The sequence below is a fragment of the Panthera uncia genome (assembly GCF_023721935.1).
Source record: "Panthera uncia isolate 11264 chromosome E2 unlocalized genomic scaffold, Puncia_PCG_1.0 HiC_scaffold_19, whole genome shotgun sequence".
Lineage (NCBI taxonomy): Eukaryota > Metazoa > Chordata > Mammalia > Carnivora > Felidae > Panthera > Panthera uncia.
In genome coordinates this window covers 9,431,028-9,455,353 of record NW_026057588.1, presented here as the reverse complement: position 1 = coordinate 9,455,353, position 24,326 = coordinate 9,431,028, and the positions used below count along the sequence as shown (strand labels likewise).

Here is a 24,326-nt window from a genome sequence, read left to right as displayed (position 1 = left end):
ATCGTACACGTGCGCTCTCTGAGTGTGCCACCTTCCCGGCACCTTGGCGTGTTCCCCAACACGGCAGCTCTCCCAGCCCTGTCGTGGAGGGGTTTTACGGAGGTGCCGTTAGTTAGGCATAGTTGATTAGGTCGTTGACTGTCTGTAATTGGGCTGGATCTCCAACCCCTCTCTTACGGAGGGGGGCTGAAAGTTGTAACCCCTTTAATCAAGACGCGGTCTTTGTGGTCACCAACCCCCACCGCGAAGCTGTCTTGAAGCTGTCTAGCGCCCCGTAAGAGTCACTCATCAAAAACTCAGGTATAGTTAGAAAGGGCTCGTTATGAATAACAAAAGACACTCTTATCTTTAAGGAAATTCCAAGGGTTTTAGGAGCCCTGTGCCAGGAACTGGGGACAAAGACCAACTGTGTATTTCCTGTTATACGACACTGCCCCTGCCCGTCTTCCCACAGGGTGCCTAAGTTTAAGGTCTTGCCGGTGGGCTTCCTCTGCCCCTCTGAGGGCACCAGGGCCGAGGAGACAGCTCTCCTCCAAGGCTGGGAAGGAGAAGCCGGAAGGGAGCAGCCGGAAGAACCCAGCCTGGGCCAGCGTGCCCCTCCGCAGCCCGGGGAGAGCCCTGTGCTCGTGCCGCTTCTTCCCAGGTCACCGTACAAACTTCATACGCTATTAATCTCAAAGTACCACTAATCCCTTTTTAGAAGAGAGGAAACAAGTCCTGGAGTCCTTTGGGCAGAGGCCACTCGCAGCCCGTCGGAATGGAAAGGACCCACGTTCCGGCTCTTTCTTCCGTGCTTCGCACTGCTGAAGCTGTGAGCTTTGCTCATCCGACTGAACAGATTCAGAATTTTACCAAGTTCTTTAACACTTGGGAAACTGCTACCCTAAAAAAGCGTCCATATTTCTATCCACGTGCATCGTAGTCATATTCTAGAGCTATCGTGGAGGAGATCTGGTGGAACTGGAGCCGTCAGATCCAGTCGGTTATTTCCCTGCCGTCAGCCCAGGTCTCTGTAGTTCTGTCTTTCAGAGAAGGCAGCTGATTTCAGTGCAGATGCTCCCATCTATCACTGTAACGATTTAATAGGCGCAGTTACGACTTGGGTACACCAACAGGCTTTATGGAGTAATTGCCATATTTATACTGCTTTGAATTGATGATAAAGTGCTGAAATAGGTGTGTGGTTTCGAAACTGCTGTGATTTTTATGGGGGTTCTGTGTTCCTTAATCTCCCCACCCCCTGTGATTCTAGGTTCGCTGGCAAGTTGCTGGCCCATAACCTAAATAGTGTGAAAACAGAGGTTTTTCCACTCTTTTTGACTGCCTCTCATGTGCCCCTTTCTCACCACCCTCCTGTTTTCTGGTCACTTGTAAGTTAAACACAGGCACTTGCGTTGTAAAAATGCCCCCATGGGGCACCTGGTGGCTCAGTCAGTTAAGCGCCTGACTCTTGATTTCGGCTCAGGTCATGATCTCATGGGTTCGTGGGATCGGGCCCCACCTCAGGCTGTGTGCTGACAGTGTGGAGCCTGCTTGGGATTCTATCTGTCCCTCCCTCTCTGCCCCTTCCCTGCTCACGCTCTGAATCTCTCACTCTCAAAATAAACAAACATGTTTAAAAACTGACTTATTTAAAAAAAAAAAAATGCTCCCTTGCCGTAAAAGCAGGCAGTCGGCCCCACTTTGGCCTCTTCCAGATAAGCAGGGTTCGTGTGGCTTGTGACTCGGCGTTGCTAGCGGATTTCCTCAGGACCCAGTGCCCTGATCTGCACAGCGCGCCCTGGCAGGCCGCCTGGACAGCCCGGCAGCCAGAGAGAAGTAAAGCTTGTTTCACAGAGTAATCCTGCCCTTCCATCCAAGACAGAAATAGTCTGGGTGGAAGCCCAGATCCCCGAGACCGTTCCGACAGACCTGCCTGGCCTGGCCGTTCCGGTCGTGCCTCCCCTCTCGGCAGCGGTGAGCTCCGTCAGGCAGGCTGCTCCCCCTTAGCGAGCGGCCCGGACACACGCCGCGTTTGCTCCCACAGTCGGTTCTGCGGGCCGCCCGCAAGAGCCTCTCCGCCCCCGCCTGTGCCCCTGAACTGTTGCCTGAGGGGAGCTCTGTGGCCCTCGCCCTCGCTCTCGGTCCCCGTCTGTCCTTCGTGCCTACGCGTGTGCGTGTGGGAAGGGGTGCAGCCCACTGTGGGGGATCCCAGCCAAAGCCAGACTCTGGCCCCTCTCTGTAAAAGTGAACAACCCAGGGGCGCCTGGGTGGCTCAGTCGGTGAAGCGTCCGACTTGGGCTCGGATCGTGATCTCACGGTTCATGGGTTCGAGCCCCGCGTCGGGCTCTGTGCAGACACGCTCGGTGTCTGGAGCCTGCTTCCGATTCTGTGTCTTCCTCTCTCTCTGCCTTCCCCTGTTCGCGCTGTGTCTCTGTCTCTCTTGAAAATAAAAGAAAACATTAAAAAAAAAAAAAAAAAAGTGAACAACCCAGATCGGAAAGCCACACACAGAGCAGCAGGCGACTAACCCCCGGGAGATGATAAATGAATTTATGAAGTCCCCGTGACCTCTGCAGGGACTAGTGGAGATGGGGAGCGCAGACCCTCACCCGGTGCATAAAGGAAGGTAGGGGTTGGACACAGTTGTTCATGAAACGTCTTTTCCATGCTGGCCAGGCCGGAGGCTTTCTCTTTCCCACATTCCACGGGCCGGGAAGGCCTGCCAGTACGCCTGGAGGCCCGAGGCTGTCCGCTTCCTCCGTCTCTTCGACCAGAGAAACTGCACATTTAGTGTCAGGCACTTACTTCTCTTTCCCTCCATTCTGGGCCTAGTTGCTGAATGCCTTCTTCCGGTATGAGCGGCTCTGCCGAGTCCGGGTACCTAGACGGGTAATCAGAAAACCCTCCCTGCTCCCATGGCCTACTGGGGGCCAGCACGCAGCAGATAACCTCTCGGCTGCGCGGGGACTTTCCGGCTCGCCGGTGCCCTGTAAGAAGGTGCAGAGCGAGTGGGGTGTGGGGATTGAGCACAGGCTCCGGGGCCAGACTGCCTGGGTTCGAGTGCACCCCTGCCGTTCGTCTGCCGCATGGCTCGGTCTGTCCCGCTGTAAAATGGGCACCATAACAATGGTAGTCTACAGCTCCCGGGTTGTTACGAGGCCTTGCTGAGACGGGGCACGTAAAGTGCTTATCCCTGAGCCTGGCCCGTCGTGGAAGCACCGCGTCAATGGAAGCACTTACCGTAACACGCTTAATTTAGATCTGGGGGTCGGGGGAGTCCTCTCTGAGGGAGCGACGTTTAGCCAGCCAGAAGCAATGGGGGGAAAGGTAGAAGTAACAACCTGCAAGAAGGCCTTGCGGAGAAGGATCCGGTGCTTCCAAGCCAACACGATGGGGGGCTGGGGGCTGGGGAGCAGGCTCGGGCGGTGACGCAGGCCACCCCACGCCACGTGCGGTATTGTGTCCTAGACGCAGAGCGGAAGGATTGCCGGCCGGTGGGGGCTACAACCCCCTTTTCTGCCTGAGGATTATAGGCCTCTCACCTATGAAGAGTGCTCGTCTTAGTGAGGAAAGGGAAACCGGGAAAGGAAGGACACCGGGCTGTGATTGGTGACATCTTTGTCCCTTTCATGGTTCATTGGGAATCAGGAACCTGAAAGAAGTTAACCTCTGCCCTCATTAATGCTTGGGAGGAATCTGCCCGTGACCTCAAGGGGCCGCTGTCCTTGGGGGCCTGTTGGAAAGGAAGTTGGCATTATATGCATGGGGCTGGGGCTGGCAGTGACACACTACCTCTGCGCTGGTTGGAGCTGTGTCTTTGTCGGTAGCGCTTTGTTTAGCCAGTGAGACCCCTCACCGTGGTGGCCCCAGCTCGCCTCAGAGCCACACTGCCGTCACCCCTGTGCCACTGGGCTTGTGCGTGTGCCGACAGAGCCACACCCGGAGCCCGAAGGATGCTCGAATTCTTGGCAGAAGGGTCTCCCAGCTGCTCCCGGCTTGGAACGTTGGTTGCTGCTTTGCTGGGTACGGTTTGCTCAGCTCGACTGTGGATCGCACTCTCCTCTCCCCTCCATCCCGGGCTGCCCAGAACAGGCAGCATCAGCTCTAGGCTGACCTGAAGTTCACTTTGTCGGCGTGGTTTCTCAAACCCATCTTTCGGGGTCTGCATTTTCTTGAAAATCAGGAGAAAAATACAGGGCCCCTTGTTTGGCTCAGAGCAGAGTCCAGAAGCCCTCTTTCACAGTTAAATGCAGTAAATACGTGGGGAGCTTATAAAGGATCAGCCAGATGCTAGAGCCATATGATGCCCCAGACCTGGTGTGATATTTTCATCTCTTTCCCCCAGATCTCTTCTCTCCCTTCCTCCTCAGCCTTGAGATTTATGACATGACTGTGTGTACGTACAATAGAGTTGGAAATTTATAAAGCCACAGTGCCTACTTGTGGGGCTAACACCCGGTCAAGCAGTCATAATAGAGTGTTAGTGGCATTCTGTCATGGGGAGAGAGGAGGTCTGGCATTGCCAGAAACAGATCTTGATTGACGAGGGAATTACCGAGGGGAGACAGCTAACAAAGGGGCGCTGGCGGGGCCAGAGTGACCCTAGTGTTCGATTCATAGAAGAGCCAGAAAATCATTCCGAGCACATCCAAAACAGGAAGGCAACGGGGAGATCTGGCGGGGACTCTTTCGTGTCATCAATAGTAGAACTGCATCGTAGGAATAAAGCAAGGACCCTTCCCATTGGCTGCTTTTTATGTGGCGAGGAGGTGGCATTTTTTCTGTGGCGCTTCCTCCTCACCCTCCAAGTGACAGATGAGAACACGGAGCGGGGTGTGAATGAAGAGATGAATGCGTAGGACTACGCAGGGGATGGAAAGTTCTCAGAGCCCATAGTGGATCGATCTGGCATTGGCAGGATGTAACCTCCATACCACGTTCAAGGGAGAAGGGACCGGGGATTGGCGTTGCAGATAGTAGACCCCTTGCACAGTAATCGGAGACAGAGCCTGAGCGAGCTGGTTCAGATCCTGCCCCCACCACTGACCCAGCTCCGTGGCTTTGGGCAAATGGCTCGGCCTCACCAAGCCTCCATTTGCTATCTGTAAAATGGGAATAAGACCGATATTTACCTTAAAGAATTAGTGGGCGGATCCACTATGATAATTCTAGTGAAGAGCTGAGAAAACTGCCGGGTACATAGTAAGCCCTCAGCAAAAGTTACCTGTCATCGTTTTCTTACTACCATTGGCCTTCCAGCGTGCCAGCCATTCGTATTCCCCCCTTGCACGTGTGTAATCTCAGTATTTGCAACGTCTCGACCAGAGTCCTTAATAAACAACCCTGTTTTTGACAAAGTAGCCGAAGCTCCGAGAGGTGAGTGATCTGTCCCCAGTCACCCTGCCAGCTGTGAGGCAGAGCCAGGATCAGAATCACGGTCACTTTGGTGTCTAAGCCCAGGCGTCTTTTAAAATATTTTTCTGCAGACTGGCTGGTTTGGGCTCAGCCCTCAGAACAGGCCCTGCCTCTAGGCGCCACTGCCGTCGAGGCTTGTGAAGGAAGGGTGTAGAGCAAGGAGGGGGACAACAGCAGCCGTTAAACTGCTCTTCCTCACAGCAGCGAAGGTGGGCGTGCATCCGTTCCATGGTCAGGTGAGCCGCAGCGAGGGTCAGGATTCGAGCCCGTGTCTCCCGGACAACAAAAGTCAGGTGCCCCTCCACTGCCGGCTTGCTTTCCACTCAGATCATCCGGGTAACAGCTACTGCCTTAACCCCGAGGTCTCCCGAAAGGCACACCACTAGGCCACGGCGGGGGAGCTGTTCTGTCTGTTGTGCGGAGAAGGAAAGCCAGGGGGCCGGGACCCCACAGCTAGCAGGTCGCTTCTGCTCTTGACCTCCGTGTTCCACCGCCCCCAGCCCTTTCGTCTTCCTCCAAGGTGGGGGTGCTGCGGTGTGACCCTCAGAAGGAAAGACCACGTGTGCTGCTGGCCTGCGGCCCCAACGGAGGGCATCTTCCTCCTCCCCAGAGGTTGGCCCTCTTCAAGACCATTTAGATTTTATGGTCGAGGGAGTTGCCTTCTCTGCCGAGTTCCCAGCGCCCCTCTGGGCTTGTAATTTAGCCCACCTGTGACTTCTTAGTCTTAGATGCATGGACGAAAAGAGTACTCTGTTAGATGGGTTTTCAGCCCCCAGAAAAGTCAACAAAAGTTATTTCATAGCTAAGGCCTGTCTCGTGTGGGCCACTTAGAGCACCGGCAGCACCAATTAAGTTTTTTCTAAAGGACTGAAGTGCTGAGTTTTTATACCTAAATATAGAATGTGAAAAATAAACAAGTCAGAATTTATCTTAGAAGAGGAATTGATTTGTTGCTAGAAAGGAAACTTGGGAGGAACGGAGTCCTGGTGTGAATGAGCAGAGGCAAAGCCTGACGTGGGCCGACTGCGGAAAGCCTCCTGGCCACGAACGCTGGTGCTGAGAAGTGGTGCTTGGGATCCAAGAACATAAACTCGTTTGGACATTTCGGAAAATCAGACACGTGCCCTGGCAGGAGGTGATTCGCCCCCCTCGGTTTCCAAGCTCCCAGTGTCCCTAGTGCTCCGGGTGCCAGGGAGGAGCCGGGGTCAGCAGCCACTCTGACGGGGAAATCAAGGGTGAAATCTGCTAGTTCTCGGGCCCATGGGGCGTGCCTCCTGGCTGGCATGGGCGGGCCATCTAGCCTTCTTAGGTCATCAGAGGAGTTTTGAGGAAGACCACACCTGAAAGGCTCTGGAAAGGCACTTAACTGCCATGTAGGGGCTTGGTAAATATTCAGCGAAAGAAAGAATAAGGCCCTTTTGCCTTTCTCTTTACTATTTTTTAACATTTTTATGAAAGTCATACATGGCTGTGGGTAAAGTTTAATACATTAAAGGCTTGCTCACGTTACGAAAAAGCAGCGGTTTAATACTTTTGAAAATGCTTTGTTTCCAAAGTATCCAGTATTTATTTTGCCTTGTACATATTGCCTCCCAGTTTTATTGAAACGTCGGATTTAGGAGTCTGAGATCTTCAAGGTCTGGGTCATCTTCTACAGTAGCGGTTATCAAAATGGATGGTTGCCCGACCGGCAGCGTCCGCACTGTCCGGAAATGTGCTAGAGATCCACGTTCCGGATCCCGCTCCGGGCTGATGTTGTCGGAATCTCTGCGGCAGAGCCCGGGCGCCTGTATTGCAGCCGGCCTTCCCAGGGGTTCTGACGCGTGCTCAGTTTGCAGAACTGGTGATTTAGAACAGGGTAAAAGAACGCAGACTCTAAAAGTCAGGTGGGGTTGAGGTCACAGCCCAGCAGCTCTCTGACCTTGCCCGTCTTACTTTACCTCTTAGTCTCTGCATTCCCGACTGTACGATGGGATCGGTAATAATCTCTCTGAAGAGGCTGTTGTTAGAACTAACGTAAAAATGCACAGCAAGCGCTTGGCATCGTGCACCTCACACGTAGTAAGCATCCAGTGGGCGCTTTGGTATTGTTGTTGTTAGCTATCTTCCTAGACCAGGTGGTAATATTTTTAAACAGAAACCCTTGACAAATGGCTGTCCGGTGAAGAGGGAGCTCAGAAGCTCTGGCCCAGGCCAGCGAATGTCAGCTGTAGGTATTAGATTGTTATTTCATATATTGAGAGAACGTTTCCCTTCCTGCAGTTTCCATTCTTAGTCGTAGCCCTGTTCTCCAGAGAAGTTGGACAAGACTGTTCACGTAGCAGTTGTTGAGGTATTTGAAGAGAGTGACCTAGGCCATTCTGAACTTTCCCTTGTTCTATTCCCAAAAATTAGCTTTAATGGAGAAGATATCTGAAGGGCTTTTTCAGATAGGACTTTTTTAAAAGGAAAGAAAAAGGACTGTAGGTGAGGCCCTGCTTTGCTAGCGGGTCTTTGGAGATTTCTGGTGTGCGGAGACGCCTCAGAGTTGAGGTTGAAGCTTCTCAAGCAGACTTGCGGGCGTGGAATGGATGTGTCATCGGGGCACCGCTGGCAAGGGCTTTGCTTCCTGCTGGCAGGCCTGAGCCACAGGCGCCCCCCACCCCCCCAGGAGTGTTTCTGTGTGGGTCCCGGGAGGCGCAGCCCGGGGAAGCCAGTCCTGCTGTGTCAGGGGCCGTGGTTCTCAGCTGTATCGCTAGCCCTGGGCTCTGTTTCGGTAGCGGCCTTTGTGGTGTTTGCAGTCTGTTCTGAGCTTTTGTTTTTATTTAATTGATGTCTGATTAGTAGCTGTGAAAAATTGTAGTGGCCAAGCAGATGATACCTTTCCTAAATTATGCTGTGGCGTTGTGTAGGGCAGCAGCAGAATTGCTATTTTAAAATGGCATTTCGTAAAATAAACACGTGTCCCGATTACAGGAAATACTAAGTTGATGATGAATTGACGCTGCGGAGCTGGCCTTGCGCTTGTAAATGCCTCCACTCTCGTGATCGTCCATCTAGTGAGGTTTCAGCAGGCCCACGCCTCGGATAGTTTCCAGAGAGCTGATTTGCAGCTTGTTTTCTGCCCTCCGGTGCTGGGGCAGGTGGCCACAAGGAGACAGCGCAGAGGACTTCTCTCCACGCTGGAGGTCAGAGTGGCCAGAAGATGGTGAATGGCCTGAGGCTGTCAGGATCTTCCGCAGTTCCTACGGGGCCTGTCCACACCTGGGGCTCAGACCAGGGCATTGCCACATTCTTGAGGGACTTTTAAGGCCCTGCCATTTGTGCCGTTGTTTCCTGTGTGCTGGAGGGAGCTGATATTCAGATAAAGGGAAGAGTATGTAGAAAGTAGGTTGTATTTTCAGCCTATAGGAGGTGAAGCCTTGTGCCTGCTGACACATAACACAGGGCTTGCCAAAACGTTAAAGTGTGGATGATTGTGTGTGTGTGTGTGTGTGTGTGTGTGTGTGTGTGTGTGTCTGTGTGTGTGTCTGTGTGTCGTATGTGTGGTTACCTGGGATGTGAAATAGGTAAAAAGTTTAAATATGTCTGAGACGCTTTGGAAAAGTCACTAAGAAGAAAAGAGACCATTGGAAATTTACTAGGTCCATCCCTGACTCTGACCTTTGGGGGTTGACAGCATTAGGGGATGTGCCATCTCAAAAGCGACCCAGAATGGCGAGGACCAATGGACTTCACTCAAGTGTGGCCTGTCTTCTGCGGGGAAGACTGTGGTCTGGACCCCAACCTGTTGGATAGATGCCAGACATCTTCCGGAACAGCACTGAGGCAGAAGGGTGACAGAGGCCCTGGACTTGGGCTTCTTATCATCTGTGCAGTTTGGGGCGAGGATTTCACCTTTTAGAATCTTCCTTTTCTCATCTGTGTTGTCACTGTCCAGCAGCTCCTACCATAAGGGCTGGAGGGTTCAGGGGCGTCATCGTTTATTGAGTGAGTGAGTGAGTGAGTGAGTGAGTAGGTGGATGTGGTGGGGAAGCACCCGGCTCAGTGCACAACATAGAGACACTCCAGAAACGTCAGTGCCGAAAGGGAGGCAGTGAGCAAGGTTGCCGAACGGGGTTCGTCTGGGGCCTCAGGTTTGGAAAGTGTACGTACTTCTCCCTCCCCACAAATGCAGTGAGGGCAGCTCCTTTGTAGCCAGGCATTGCAAGGTAGGGTGTCCTTACGGCTGGCCCGTTAACCCCCTTTTCTCTGGGGTGAAAGGCCTATGTGCAGTTAACAGCTTTTAAGCCAGAGAATTGATGACTCTTGCTTCGATGTTCTTTAGAGTTCACCTGCTACTGTTGTGGGGCCCCAGAAATAGGCTGCTGCTTTTATCTTGCCTGATGGGTGCCTCTCCAGAGGCAGTAATTACGGTGATAACTGACATTGAGACACTTGGCTCTCAGGAGCTCACTAATTGACTTCCGGGCCTGGTCCCGTCTCCACTGCCCACACTGCCTTCTGGTGTTGGCTCCGGGGCACATCCTCAGGGCCCCTTCAGCTAGCCAGGGTTGCTCGAAACCGTAGTCTTCAGGAGGGGCCAGGCTTGGTTTAGCCATGAGATCCCACTCTGCTCTTCACTGTGACTTCCTCGTCCTTTAGAACTGTGGTCTCAGGGGCACAGCCGTGGCCTCTGCTTCCCTGAGATGAGGACAGTGGAGGCAGTAGCCAGGGCCTGGACTCCACTTTAACCTGAGCGGTGCTTCCTGTGCCGAGGGGTTGAGAGCTGAAGGGTGGGGTGAGTCAGTCTCTCACCTGATCCTTTGTGTTCTTCTGTATTACTTAACTACATTTTAAGATTTTTTTTCCTTACCTAACGCTGTATATACTAAATCAGTTATAAAAGGATCACAGAGCTAAGTGAAAAAAAAAAAAAATTATGAAAGAACAAGAAAGAAATAGAGAGTACCTGCTCTAAAAATAGGAAAAGCTGTTCAAAGGTAAAAACAAAGGGAGACATCCGGGCGCCTGGGTGGCTCAGTCAGTTGAGTGTCGGTTGACTCTTGGTCTCAGTTCAGGTCATGATCTCTCAGTTCGTGAGATAGAGCACCTCATCAGGCTCTCCGAACTGATAGCACAGAGCCTGCCTGGGATTCTCTCTCTCTCTCTCTCTCTCTCTCTCTCCCTCCCTCTCCCTCTCCCTCTCCCTCTCCCTCTCCCTCTCCCTCTCCCCCTCTCTCTGCTCCTCCACTGCTTGGGCTGTCTCTCTCAAAATAAACAAACTTTTAAAAAAATGTCTAAAGACAAAGGAAGACTGATAAAGAAACAGACTGGTCCTGAAAACCTAAAAATTTTAAATTACATACCTCAAAGAATTCATTATACATATTTAGAAGACACATAACAAAAAGGGGGAATGTTGTAACATTAACATAGTTCCTTACTATTCAGAGGCCTCTTTCAAGTACACAGTGAGAGGGACCACTCGTAAAAAATGAACAAGAATGACAAGAACAGGGGCGCCTGGGTGGCTCAGTCGGTTGAGCGTCCGACTTCGGCTCAGGTCATGATCTTGCGGTCTGTGGGTTCGAGCCCCGCGTCGGGCTCTGTGCTGACAGCCTGGAGCCTGCTTCCCATCCTGTGTCTCCCTCTCTGTCTGACCCTGCCCTGTTCATGCTCTGTCTCTCTTTGTCTCGAAAGTAAATAAACACTAAAAAAAAATTGTTTTGAAGTTTTTAATTAAAGTACAAGAATATACATCAAAATGTGGACAAAAATTATCTTTAGCTGAGGCATTTCTCTATTATTTTAATTTTTACAAAAAATATTTTTAAATATTGAAGTAAAAACGAAAATGGGGGAAGTGGGTTGAAGCATCTAGGAAAGTCTGTGCTTCGCCCTCTTCCTCCCCCGTGTGGGCTCCTCACGGAATCGCCCCGTCTTTGCTCAAGTCCAGTCCTGCTCATTCTCTGCACTCCCTGCTCCTAAGATACCTGTTTGTTTCTCCTCAGGACTGAGCACAGAAGGGATCTACCGGGTCAGCGGGAATAAGTCGGAGATGGAGAGTCTGCAGAGACAGTTTGATCAAGGTGAGGCCACAGCCTGGCTGAGCATTGGAGGCTCGAGCCGGTCAGGGCGGACGGGACGGCCAAATTGCCGGGGTGTCCTGCCGCGCACAGCCCCGGAGCCAAGAGGTGCTGGCTCTTGGTGACTGGTGACTGAGAAAGAGAGAGCATTTGGCCCCAGTTAGCCTTCCCTCCGAGGTCACACTGCCACTCGGAGGGGAGGGGAACGAGCCCTGCCGCCAGACGGAAGCATTCCCCGCGCCGAACCCGAGTCAGCCCGCTGCTCCCCCGTGTCACCGTCCACTGACCGTATTCCAGGTCACCTCTCGAGGTGCCTTGCTTCTCTCACCCTGGGAAGGGCAACGTGTGCCTCCGTCACCTCTCAAGGGCCTTGCTTCCCTTGCCCTGGGCCCCCGGGGCGTAATTGCAGGCACATAATCTGAAGTTGGGTTGCAGCAATAGTCCCGTTTTGCCAACCCCAGGAATACCCTCAGCTATGACTCCCCTCCTCGCAGAGTCCCTGCACGAGAGAGACAAAGCGAGGGAACGTTTATGATCAGCTGAGCGTTGGGACCCAGACTCCCAAAGCTGAAGTCTCATGAGTTAGACTGGCTCTTGGCCGGGACTCCTGTCTCCAAAGCTGGGTCTCAGAGGTCTGAAGCCAGAGAGCTAAACTCTAAGTCTTAGAACTGAGCACACTGTGGGCTGAGAAGTCACACCCACTGGTGCCAGAAGCAAACGAGCCAAAGCAATGAAACTTCTCAGATGTCACCAGCCGGAGAGGAAAGTAAGCTGAGGATCAGAGTAGGGTCCAACCCAGCGTGTGGCTGGGCCTGAGGAGACCAAGCCAGATTCTGAAGCCAGGCAGCCTGTGTGGGCGTGTGGGACAGAGCAGCGGCCAGGGGCAGGCCCCCAACCCCGCCACGGCCAGCCGGTTAGCCAGCAGTGCGGGGAGGGCACGCACTAAGGAATCTTGCAAGATGGGAGGCCTGACGTCAGCACGAGGGTAGAGCCACATACTCCATTACGTACATGTATATATGCAAGAATCTGTTAATGGTTTCTACCGCCCCAAATGGAAATAGCTAGTGTCTAACAGTAGATGATTTCTTGTAAATCGGGAATGTAATAAAGCATTTAAAGAAAAGTGAAGGCACAGAGGTCATTGGTTTCATAAGCTGGGAGGGGCAGAGGGAGAAAGAGGACTCTGCTCACCCTGCCACCTTAAGGAATAAGGATGGAGTTGAGATTATTGGTAACATTCTGCAACCCACCGTGAAAAGTGAGCCAACCTTTTAGGAAAGTCCTTTGATTTTCCAAGGGGGTGGGGGGCGGGGGGGTGTAAGGAAAAGGCAGGACAGAAGGAGGGGGTGAAGCTGCTTTATTCAAAGGATGACCTTGGAAGGAGGCATTGGGTGTTCAGCCTCTGTCTGCGAATCTCACAGCTTTTTTTTTTTTTTTTAGCAGGGAATGCCACCTCCTGTTCAGTCTTTGATAATCCTCAGTCCCTGCCCAGGCTCCAGGCCAGCCCTGGGCAGCATCCCAGGGTCTTCGAGGTTTCTCTGCCTTTCTCCAAGCACTGAGTTTTCCTTTTGCTTCTTTCCAGCTTAGACTGACCTCACTCTCCCAACTTCCTTTCAGACCACAACCTGGATTTGGCAGAGAAAGACTTTACAGTGAATACCGTGGCTGGTGCCATGAAGAGCTTTTTCTCAGAGCTGCCAGACCCCCTGGTCCCGTACAACATGCAGATTGATCTGGTGGAGGCACACAGTGAGTACTGGTAACCCAGCCCGGCTCGTGGGCCCAGGCAGCACTCCAGGCTGACTGTGTTTGTTGAACTAAGGGAGAGGAGCTGAGCATCAGTAGAATGAGTCCTGTGCTCAGGGAACAGACACTCTGGCTCTTAGAGCTGAGGTTGGAAGGATATAAGGACAGGGAACTAACTAAGGATGATGCCGTAGGGGCTTGTAGATCAGCCCCCACCCCTCCCACCCCCGCCTTTGTAGACCAGAGATGCTTTTCTAAGCATTCTAGCAAAATCGTTGCAGGTTCCCCCAAAACTCCATGACTTACTAGCCTGGTTTTGTAGCAGACTTGGGTCAAATCTGCTCCTATGCTTGTTCAAAGTGTAAGCGTGGTCGACACAATGTTCCCTGACCCTTAGTTTCCCTACAACACTGTCCCCGCTCCTATTTATGAAATATTAGGAGAGACCTCGAGGCAGGGCGGTAAGAGACCTGTTAAAGGGGGCGGGTATTTCTTTTCCCCTCTGCTTGCCCATCCCTCTTACAAGGAAGTTAGCATGTAGTCTGGGGCCAGCCCACCTCTGGGGGGAAAGGGATGGTTCCAGTTGCCCTGACCAGATGATCAATGGCCGGGGGGGTGGCAGGTCAGCACCTCTGGTTTTTTGTTTGTTGTTGTTGGTTTTAATTTTTTTAATGTTTATTTATATTTGAGAGAGAGAGAGTGAGAGCGAGCAAGCGGGGGAGGGGCAAAGGGAGGGAGACAGAATCCAAAGCAGGCTCCAGGCCCTGAGCACAGAGCCCTACACGGGGCTCCAACTCACAAGCCACGAGATCATGACTTGAATAGAAGCCGGATGCTTAACCGACTGAGCCGCCGGGTGCCCCAGCACCTCTGGTTTTAATGGCGACCTTTGTGAGCCATCCTGCCCGCCCTGCCAGCTGTTTCCACCCTGACCTGCTTCTCTCAGGAGGCATCTGTCCACCCGATTGGGAGCCTTCCCTCCGGGCAGCCTTTCCCGGACTTTGTGTAGTACCACAGCTTCCCACCTTGTGGCACTTTTTACCTTTTTTAGTCAGAGGCATCCTTCCTGCTGTGCAGCTCTGGTGGGCCAGGACCCCCAGAAGGAGCCATCGCTGCGCAGCTGCAGAAGGGAGTGTCTTGGCCGGTGACCATAGAGGTGGGGAAGAGGAAAAGGAGCCACAGGACTTTAGTCTCATCTCATCAGTGCCCAACTCAGAAGAGGGAGTTGCAAGCAAGCATGATTTACTCACAAGGCTGGTGGTGTAGGCAGAAATTTGGGGGCAGTTGCAAATCAGGGTTTTAAGTCTTAGGTCACAGATTCTTAGTGGCTTCAGGAAATGGACGTGCCGACAAAAGCCCACCCCTGAAATGTGAGGGTGCCCAGGTCAGAACCTGGCTGCTGCCAGAACTGCGGGACCCCTGGGGTCACCTTTCCATGGTCTACGTACTCCGCGGTGCTGACTTTCACAACCTGGGTGCCACCTTTGCCTTGCTTTATCCTCATGGTCTCGGTGGATTGAAATCTCTCACGGCTCCTGATCTTATCCAAGCCCATCACGGATGGGGCAGGAGCGCATGGTTCTGGGGCTGTCGTAGGGTTGCCGGGCCTTCTTTCCCACCTGCTTTCTCTGGATAGGAGTCCGGGTTTCTCCAAGATGAGTTGGGTGGGGACAGGTGCCAGCTTCTGCTCTGATCCTGCTGTCCAAAGACTCCTCCAGCAGGCTCCAGGCTGGCCCAGATGCGAACCACATAGGAAATCTCTATGTGGAGCCAGCTTTCTCTCCACCTAAGCTTTCTCTTGGCGGAAGTTGGGGAGAAAAGGTGTGGGCTGGTACTCCCCTCCTGGAGCCGGTGGATTCCTGTCAGCATTTGTCTTGACTTGGCGCCATCTAGAGGCTTGTAGAGTCCTGGCACCCGACAGAATCCCATTGTCTCTGCAGGAACTGCTAACATAGCATCTTTTTGTTTTTGGAGGGGTGTGGGGGGGCAGGAGAGGGAGGTGTTATTGATAGAGAATCAGCTGCCCTTCCTACAGCAGCTTCCCTAGTCTCCACTGCTGAGAAAGGGAGCCCCTTGCTGCAGCAGCCTGGAAAAGGGTGGAGATTTCTGCTTCCTCTTCCCATTGTGTGTTTCCTGTGCCCGAGCCAGTCAGCTGGGGTTCCGTTGTCTTGAACCTGGGGGCAGGAGGGTGGAGAGGATCTCGCTGACATGGCACCTTTCAAGGCCACAGCAGTTGAGTGAAGGTGGGCTGTGTATGTCCTGGGGTGGCTTTAACCAGGGGCACCAAGTAGGCAGTACCAGTGTTAGTGTTAAGGGACATTATGAAACGAAGATTCTCAAGCCCAAAAGTAGCTATTCCCAGCCTGGCTGGGTTTCCATGGCAACATCAACTTGACCAGCTCTTCCCACTTAATACCTAAGAGCTGTTGTGTCTGTGTGTTCAGGGCTTGAGAATGGTTTCAGATTCCATCACAACAAATATCAAGGTCACTATCAAATTGTTTTGTTAGCTGCAGAATTTCACAATATTGAACATTGCTGAAAATGTGTGCACAAATAGAGGTTTTTGTGATTATTTACCATTTATCTTCCTACCACACTCAAGGTGATGTGTGGGTGATTCAGAAATGAGTGACAGTAGCATCCGTCACCCACACTGCTGGGGAGTGGCACGCTGGGTCTTGACCTTCCATGCAGAGACGTCGTCCCTGCCCTGCCAGGGTGCATACGTTAGTTACCTGCCAGACAGAATGAAGCCAGCTGAGCTGGAAGGGTAGAAAATGCAGGGTGGAGGGCTTTGTGGAAGAGATGGCACCTGAGCTGTGGCTTCAGGGAGGACCAGGATTTCAGGAGGCAGAGAAAAGGGCTTTGGGTTCCCTGTTCATCTCACACGCACACCTCATCCTGGCCCTCGCCAAATATTGTCATTCGTTCTTGCCCCACGTCTTCCCCTCCTCCTCTTATGACACCGCCAGCCTCACCACCACCTATTTAGAGCCCCTCCGGTCCAGCCAGTCCTGTCCTAGGTCCTTTATGCCAGAGGGACCTAAAGCTAGCTCTGTCTTGGTCCAGAAGTTCTGAGCCTAAGGACCTTTGGCTCCGGGGCCTCATTAGCCCCGTAACTACTTGTAAAGCTCCATTTGTGCAGTTTAGTGTACAGAGAAGACCAGCAGCTTCCATCAGATTGTCAAAGGGATGTGGGACCCAAGTGGTTCAGGGCACTGGCTCCCGTCTTACCATTCCCACTGGGAGACGGGGTGCCTTACAGCTAGAGGTGGTAAACATCCTGGGATCGTGCCTCCTCTTGTCTGTCGAGATAGCTGCTTAAGGTCACGGGGGTGTTCCTCGCTCACATCCTGGCACGTACCAGGCCCTGTGTGGGACAGGGACAAATGGCAGTAGACAGAGGAGTGTGTAGTCCCTGCCTCGGTCTGGCAGGGTAGGAGGCATGGAACAGGTTACTGCAGGGTCACGCCTCCCGGAGAGAGATACCCGGAATCTTCCATTCCAAGCCCGGCGGAGTGAAATCTTGGCCTTGGACTCGTTTTGTACCTGAGAGAGAGGTAGAGGGTGCATGCTGTACGTGCCTGCATGCTTCACTGAGAGGGTGCTGTGACCTTGAGCCACTTTTTTCCTCTTCTGGTGGTGCAGGTGTGCGAGATGGTCGAAGGCCATCAGATTTTCCTCCAGGCACTGTGTGGGGCGGCAGCAGGTCCAAGCCTAGAGCCTGTCTGATGGCCTGGGGTGACGTGGGCAGCAGGGTGGCACGGCCAAGGCAGGAGCTGTGTGTGGGATCGAGATCCCTGACAGCAATTTGTGTGACCTTGGGCCCGTATTCTTACTTCTCTGAGCCTTAGTTTCTCTGTATACTGTGAGGGGTGTGGTGAGCTAACCTCTAGGCTGTGGCCTCTGGCTGTCCCCTTCTCTTCCTCCCGAGTTCTTAGGGTATGTATTAGTTCTAAATTGGTTCTAAATCGCCTGGTCTGTGTAAAAATTTTGCCTTGGTTCAGCTGGCCTGAAAATGCCTCTTCTGAACCCGTGTTGCCGTCTCCATCAGCTGAGACCTCATTTCACAAGTATGACATGTTAGCTGGGGGGGTCCTTGCCCTGTAGAGGGCCCCTCACCACCCGAGTCGTCCTTCAAAGAGGATCTGAAGCCGGAGAGCGCTGCGGCCTGGCAGAAGGCAGGGGACCCGGAGCAGACGTGGGGGACCGGGAGACGGAGCCTGTGCCCGGCCGCCCTCCCCCCACCGGTCTTACGTCCTTGGCGCTGCCTCTTGGCCTCGCCCCAGCCAGCGCGTAGGGTGAGCCTAGTGCGGTGAGGGCTGCACAGACAGCCGCTCCGAAGCTGCCCCGCTAGCACTCTGGCCTGTGCAGAGGAAGAAATCACTGGCGTCCCGAGCACCGGGAAGAAGATTCGCTTGCTTGAGGGGGGAGGTGAGCGAGATGAAGTCAGAAGGTGGTCAGCAAGATGGGTCGTGTTTTTCGTGAGACAGACAACAGAGGGCCGGGCCCTGCACCGAGAGGCTTCCTGTTGTCTCCTTGACGTCCTTGCTCCTCCCGCCAAACCCTGTGCTCCCCAGCACTCGTGAGCACCTGCACCCTGAAGCTGGCTGGAGAAAGGGAGGGGAAGCATGAGTAGGGGGGACCATCTAGGTCTTCGTTGGGCACCTTGCTGCCGCACCACGTGGCATTCCTGAGAAAGGGGCGTGAGTTACTATCGAGGCAGCCTGATACCCCCCCCCCCCCCCCCCCCCCCTCCTCCCCCCCCCTCCTCCCAAGGAAGACCGAGGGAGCCAGCATCCCTGTGGCACCATGGGTGGGAAGGAGAAGACCGGCACCTGTCACTCCAGCCCCGCTTCCTGCCTCTAGTCAGGATGGCAGAGACCCGCTTTTGGGTGAAGGCGCCCTAGGGGTCAAGTGCCTGATGAAAACACACAGCTGCGTTTGTGCCGCACCGGCGCCCAGCAGACACCTGGGCCGGGCTTGCATCTGTAAGGGGGCGCGATCGCTTTTTTATGAAGTGAGATTCTGAGCCCTGCCTGTGCTTCTCAGGTGTCAGGACGATCGCGCATCCTCCCTAGAGCAGTGTACTATTTTTAAGTAAACTTTTTGCTGAAGTTTAACAGTAAAAAGTATTTGAAATTCAAGGCCGGAGACAAAGCGTGCTCTCAAGGTGGAACCCTTAAAATAAATCTTAGGCGCAGAGCAGTGAAGGTGATAGTGACCCCACCCAGTTCGCTCCCTTGGCTTTTCAATCATTTTCTAACAGACAGACGCTATCAAACACTGTTGTTACCAAGTCCCAATCTTGAGTCCTAAAACTCCCCAGTTTCATGACCGTGAGCCTACCGGCAAAAGCTCTGGGTCGCTCCGGCCCTGCCTGTCTCTGTGGCCTCCCTTCCCGCTGCTTCCTGACACTCGGACCGCCTCCAGATGCTTGCTGTGTGTGTGCTGTTCCTTTCACAGTACGGCATCACCATCCCCAGCCCCTTTTACAGACAAGGGCCTGACACTCACATGTGTCACTCACCCAAGATCCCACAGCTGGCGGGTGTCAGGGACAGAATTTGTGCCCAAGACCGTGTGGGTTGGGTTTGGCTCTGTCCCACCGCACGGCCCTGGCCCCCTGCCCCTTGCCACCCCCCCCTACCGTTCATGCACCACCTGTCCTTCCTCGCCCAGCTCGAGCCAGGCTCCTCCTGTGCTTCCCCAAACCGTGACCCTCTAGGGGCAATGCCTACCGTGGAGGTTCTTAACTTGGAAGCCACAGGCTTCCTAAGGAATGTGATGGGTTTGGGCGAGTCCGTGAACTCCAGAGGTCGTAGACAGGGTTGTACATGGCCTATCTGGGGAGAGGTTCTGGAACTCACATCCAGCCCAAAGGAGTCTGTGCCCCCAAACCAGTCGGGAACCATCGTATTTTTTTAGCGATCCCCCCATTCATCCACCCCCATAAGTATGGGATAGCTGTTATCTCTTCCTGGGCCCTACTCTAGTTTTTCTGAGTGCTAGAGATCACCTTCAGTTCTAAGAAGTAGCCACAGGGGGATCTTTCCATGCTCGAAGAAATCTGTCTAGGCTGGCTCTCCTAGCCAAGATAAGCCGGGCGTATTCAGGGAAGGGAGGTGGGATCCCAGGAAACACGATATCCACAGCCAGTCAGTGATGATTGAGTCCCAGCTCCGTCACCTCTCTGGGTATGAGATTCCTTATCCCTCAATAGGGCGACAAGCCCCTTCCTCGTAGGACAGCAAAGACTTGCTGAACCAGGCCTGGTGTGGATAAGCCCTTACTCGAGTTAGCTTGTTTTCACACTCCCACCACATTAGGATTCCATGATGGGCAAAGTGTGGGTGGTGGTGGGGGAAAGGGGTGCATAGGCCCTTTGATGAACTGCATGAGAATTCCCCCACTGTTTCCATCGGCTCCTCCGATAGGGGGATGTGTAGAGGGTCCTTGTGTCTCTAGGGAAAGGACAGAGCCCTGGTCTTGTGACAGACTCCCTCCTTAGACAGTCTGTGGGCGTGGGTGGGTGGCAGTGCTCACCCGTCTGCTCAGGAAGCATGCGGGCTTTCTGCACCGGGATTCCTGTCTCCGGGGGCAACCGGATGAGCGAAGAATGGTGTTCTGTATGGGGAGTCTGTGTGGATCGTTGAGTCTCGGGTGGTGGGGGGGCCAGGAAGCCCCGGGCGCACAGTGCTCCCCTTCAGCAGGGGCCTGGGACCCCGAGGTGGGCCCGGTTGCTGGGTCGGTGCCACCGCCAGGTGTGCCCGCTGTGGGCACAGACTTTTGGGGGGAAGAGTGGGGCTGACCTGGTGTAAGAGCCCTGGGCCACCCCTAGGCGGCCCCCAGCCCACCAGTCTCACCACCCGCCCAGGACTGCCATCTCTCGAGCCCGCAACACCCACCAGCTGTGGCCATGGAAGTCTTTGGTTTTCTCTTTCCTCAGAAATCAATGACCGGGAGCAGAAGTTACATGCCCTTAAGGAAGTACTCAAGAAATTTCCAAAGGAAAACCACGAAGTCTTCAAATACGTCATCTCTCACCTGAACAAGTAGGTGGCCGGGCTTGCCCTCGGGTCTTCCCTCCACCTGAAATGGCTAGTCAGGGGCCGGGCCGGTGAGCAGCAGCGTGACGCAGAGCAAGGCCCTGTCCTCAGCCTGGCAGTGATAGGGCTGCCGTCTCCCTCCTCAGTAGGCCACGTCTGGCTCACCAGGGGCATCCTGGGGTCTCGACTCCTCCTCCCATGTCCGTCCTGCTTCTGTCTGAGAGGCCCGTGTGGCCTCGGGCATGCCCAGGGTCCTCCGCGGTATGTGACAGAACACTGCCAAGGTACGTGTGCTGTGAAGAAGCTCGAACTCGTCGAGTACGTGCAGGAGTGTGGGCAGGAAGCCTGGAACTGTTTCCCGGATTTATGTACAGACAGAGTAGGTTGGTTTTCCAGGCAAACCTGTTCTTCTCTCGCCAGAGTGGTGTTTGATGGGGTTCCTACTCCCTCTCGGTGCAGCCAGAGCAGTGTCACGCACTTTGAGGCCCGGGCGATTGTCCCTGAGGCAAGACCTCAGAGTCACTCCTCGGGGGCTGGCCCTGTGGCGACACCGAAGCAGAGGACCAGCCCTAGAGGGTCTCCGACCTCGACTTCCAGGCCAGGCCCGGGAGAGCTGTGCTCGGGCCTTTTCTCTGTTCAGGCTGTAGACGGGCAGGCGGGCAGAGCGGTCTGGGGTGTCAGTGAGCACGAGCACACATGGGACAGGGCAGGGTCCCTGCTGGCAGAGAGCCTCATCTGGGGCCCCCTGCCCTGTGGAGCCCTGACCGTGAGTTTGGTGTCACCCACAGAGTCAGCCACAACAACAAGGTGAATCTCATGACCAGTGAGAACCTCTCCATCTGCTTCTGGCCCACCTTGATGAGACCCGACTTCAGCACCATGGACGCCCTCACGGCCACGCGGACCTACCAGACAATCATCGAGCTCTTCATCCAGCAGTGCCCCTTCTTCTTCCACAATCGGCCCATCAGTGAGCCTCCCGGTGCCACGCCCAGCTCCCCCTCCGCCGTGGCTTCCACCGTCCCCTTCCTCACCTCCACACCTGGCACGAGCCAGCCGTCACCCCCCCAGTCGCCTCCACCCACGCCCCAGTCTCCCATGCAGGCCCTGCTCCCCTCCCAGCTGCAAGCCGAACACACGCTGTGAGCCACCGAGGCCTGGGGCCAAAGGTGACCTTCTCTCTTCCGCGGGGTGGCATGCGGCCTTGAACAAAACCAGGTCCACTGGGGTAGGAGTGGGGAGAGTGTCCCCTCTGCCCTGTTACCTTCTCAAGACCTCAGCGGTAGCACCAGCCCCAGTCCACACCTTGTGCTGGGCCATCAGGCTCCCCGAGCCCAGCGCTGCAGACCCCGGAGCCGGCCGTAGGCAGCAGCCAGAGGGCGCCCTGCTCTCTGACTTGGACCTTCTTGAGGACTGAACTGGCCAGGCAGTGGCCCCCGTGACCCTCTACACGCTCCCTGCTCCCCAGACCGCTTACCCCGCCTGCCCGCGCACAGCGGCCTCAGGGCATCGTTCACCGCTTGGACAGAGCCCCGGCCTCTGCCAGTGGAAGCAGGTTCCGAGATTTGGGCTGCCCCGGGGCGGGGTCGGCGGTCCCTGCAGAAAACAATTCCCGTCCGTTTTGTCCACCTCTTTCCACCTTCCGCGTCTGCACTTCCACCCCCGTCAGGGTGGCGCCTGTCCGGTGGCCTCCTCGGGAATGCGCGGGCCGCGGCTCTGTCAACCCAAGGTACCGTGCCGAGGGTGTACCCCCTGCAGGTCAGAACCGGGGGAGGGCGGCTGTGTGCCCGGACCAAGAGCGTGGGACTCCCCTCCACTTGCGCACGCCCCCTCCCTCTTCACGGGATCTGGCCTACGTTCCCTTTAAAACAAGGGGACGCTGGAAGAAAAACGGAAAACCCCTCCGATAACTCACGAAAGAAAAAGGAAGAAAATCCAGACCTCGAGACTGAGCTCTCCTCCCACCTCTCGGAGAGGCAAACGGGGGGCGGGTGGCCCTTGCCTTGGTAAAAGCGAAGCAGGGATGCCCAGGGGTGGCTGCCAGGAAAGCCGTTGGGGTCCCACTGATACCCTGTCAGCAGATCCCCTTTTCCCAAGAAGACAGTTTAAGCCCTTGGTGGGAGAGCTTGGGAGACCAGCCTGGATCCTGGTCTGCTTTGGAACACACTACAGTGCTGTGGAAACACTATTCTGTGCGGGGGTGTGTGTGTGTGTGTGTGTGTGTGTGTGTGTGTGTCCCTGTTAGGGTGGCGCTGGGGGCACCTGGGGCTTGGTTTAGTCATCCTCATCCCGGGCCACCGAACACCACCAACCCAGTGCTGAGGGCACTTCATGGGAAGTGGGTGACATACGGGGAAGTGTGGTCCGGGTTCCTGCACAGGGACTGAGGGCCTGGGGGAGCAGAAGTCACAGAAGCAGTCGGAGTCATGAGGAGGGTGCCGGGCCTGCCCGTCACTACAAGCCCCGTGGGTTTCCCGGCCCTTCCTGGGAAATGGCCTTCCCCTCAGCCTCCGTGCCCTTCCCACCTTCCCACCGGGAACCCTTCGAGTGCCCGCCCCTGTCTCTCCAGTGCAGCGGCCGTGCTGAGGCTGCTACAGATACTGGCTGCCCTCCACTCCTCGTGGCTGGGCCGTGGCCTCTGCAGCGGGGGAGCCTGGCACAAAGGTGCCCCGGGCCCAGGTCGTGGGGTTCGGGGCCCTGCGTGCCACACGGCCTCCGGGCCTCTTTGCACTTTAAGAAGCAACGCCTGTGGTGGGTTCCCCGATGCCCTGGGTCCCCTCAGCCGGTGGCCTGACAAAAAGCTGCCTCGGTCTGGCCCCAAAAACTTCCTGTTGGGCGGGGGGGCGTCTGCGCTCGCCGACTGCTCCCTCTGGATAAGCTGGATACCTTACTGTTCAGAGTTCTCGTACGGCAACATAAGGTGCTTGGAAAATACTACCCCGCAAGTTTTACCGCCCCTTTTTAACACTAGTCAAAAAGAAACCCAAGGTACATGAATGTTTTACATAAATGCTGGATGAGGGCTCTCTTTCCTGGCCGATCTGCACCTGAGGCTTTAGGCCCGGGTTGGCTTGTGGGTGACTGTGGTGGTAGACCCGTGGCTCTGGCTCTCCAGCTCCCTCCACTCTGAGTCCCGGGCAGGCGAGGAAATGACTCCACAGAATTAATCTCGGCCTTTTTCTAGATCATGCCCACCTGTCCACGCCCCCCCCCCCCCAAGGCAGCCCTTCAAGGTATTGGGTGGGCGTGGCCTGGGACCACCTTCCCTCCTGTGGACGGGGACAAAAGTAGCCTGATCCCCACCCACTGCCTGTTTCCTCGGCCGCCCAATTTGTGCTGGTGCACCAGGCCAGGTGCCCCACGCCACCACCTGCCTCCTCGGCTGTGCACGGGGGACTCCACAAGCCCCCAAGTTCCCCTCATTCTTGAGACTAACAGATGTGTAGATGGTGACTTTTCGGGGGGGGGGGGGCGGGGGGCGCGCTGGGAGGAGGAATACTTGCTTTGTGCTCTTGCCCTCCCCCTCCCCCTCCCCTTCCCCAGAGTAGCAGGAGCCGGCCTTCCCCAGGGCAGCCTCTGGGCCGACGGTGCCCCCTGGCAGCCAGCTCAGGGAGCCCCTTCGTGTGCCTGCCCTGTGCCCTGCCGGGGCTTTAAAAGGTGTGGGGGGGCGGAGCTGGTGGCCCGTGCCCCACAAGAGCCACAGCGCACAGGAAGTGCCAGGGACCGAGCTTCCAGTTTTCTGCTGCTCCAGACCGACTCGGACTAGGGGGTGTTTGTCTTGTCACTCTGGGTTGGCGTTGCCACTAGTGGTAGTTCTGGGCCCTGGGCTTCCCCCCTCCGGTCGGGGGTGAGCACCCAGACCAAATGGGCACTTGGGTAGGACCCAGAAGGGCAAGTCTGGGCCCATGTCAGGCCGTGCTGCTTTAGATGGGTCGCTCCCCACCCCTCCGGTGCATGCGATGCGATCAGCTCTGAAGTGTTTTCACAAATGATTCTCGTGCGAGGTGCGCCACGGCTCCGGAACCGAGGGCAGGACAGGCATTAATGAGCCTTGGCCGGAATGGGTGAGCAGGTCAGCAGA

The 24,326-nt window shown here is 55.1% G+C and overlaps 1 protein-coding gene across 1 annotated transcript in view; it reads left to right on the top strand.

Annotated features, from left to right (window-relative positions):
• The window catches only part of ARHGAP35 (Rho GTPase activating protein 35), a 119,368-nt gene extending 97,877 nt beyond the window's left edge, over positions 1-21,491 (top strand). The window contains exons 4-7 of the mRNA XM_049621078.1: positions 11,370-11,447; positions 13,065-13,196; positions 20,146-20,251; positions 21,034-21,491. Coding sequence (XP_049477035.1) covers positions 11,370-11,447; positions 13,065-13,196; positions 20,146-20,251; positions 21,034-21,391 — 674 coding nt within the window. The 3' untranslated portion in view covers positions 21,392-21,491. The remainder of the gene's footprint in view (positions 1-11,369; positions 11,448-13,064; positions 13,197-20,145; positions 20,252-21,033) is intronic.
• Positions 21,492-24,326: the final 2,835 nt, after the last annotated feature.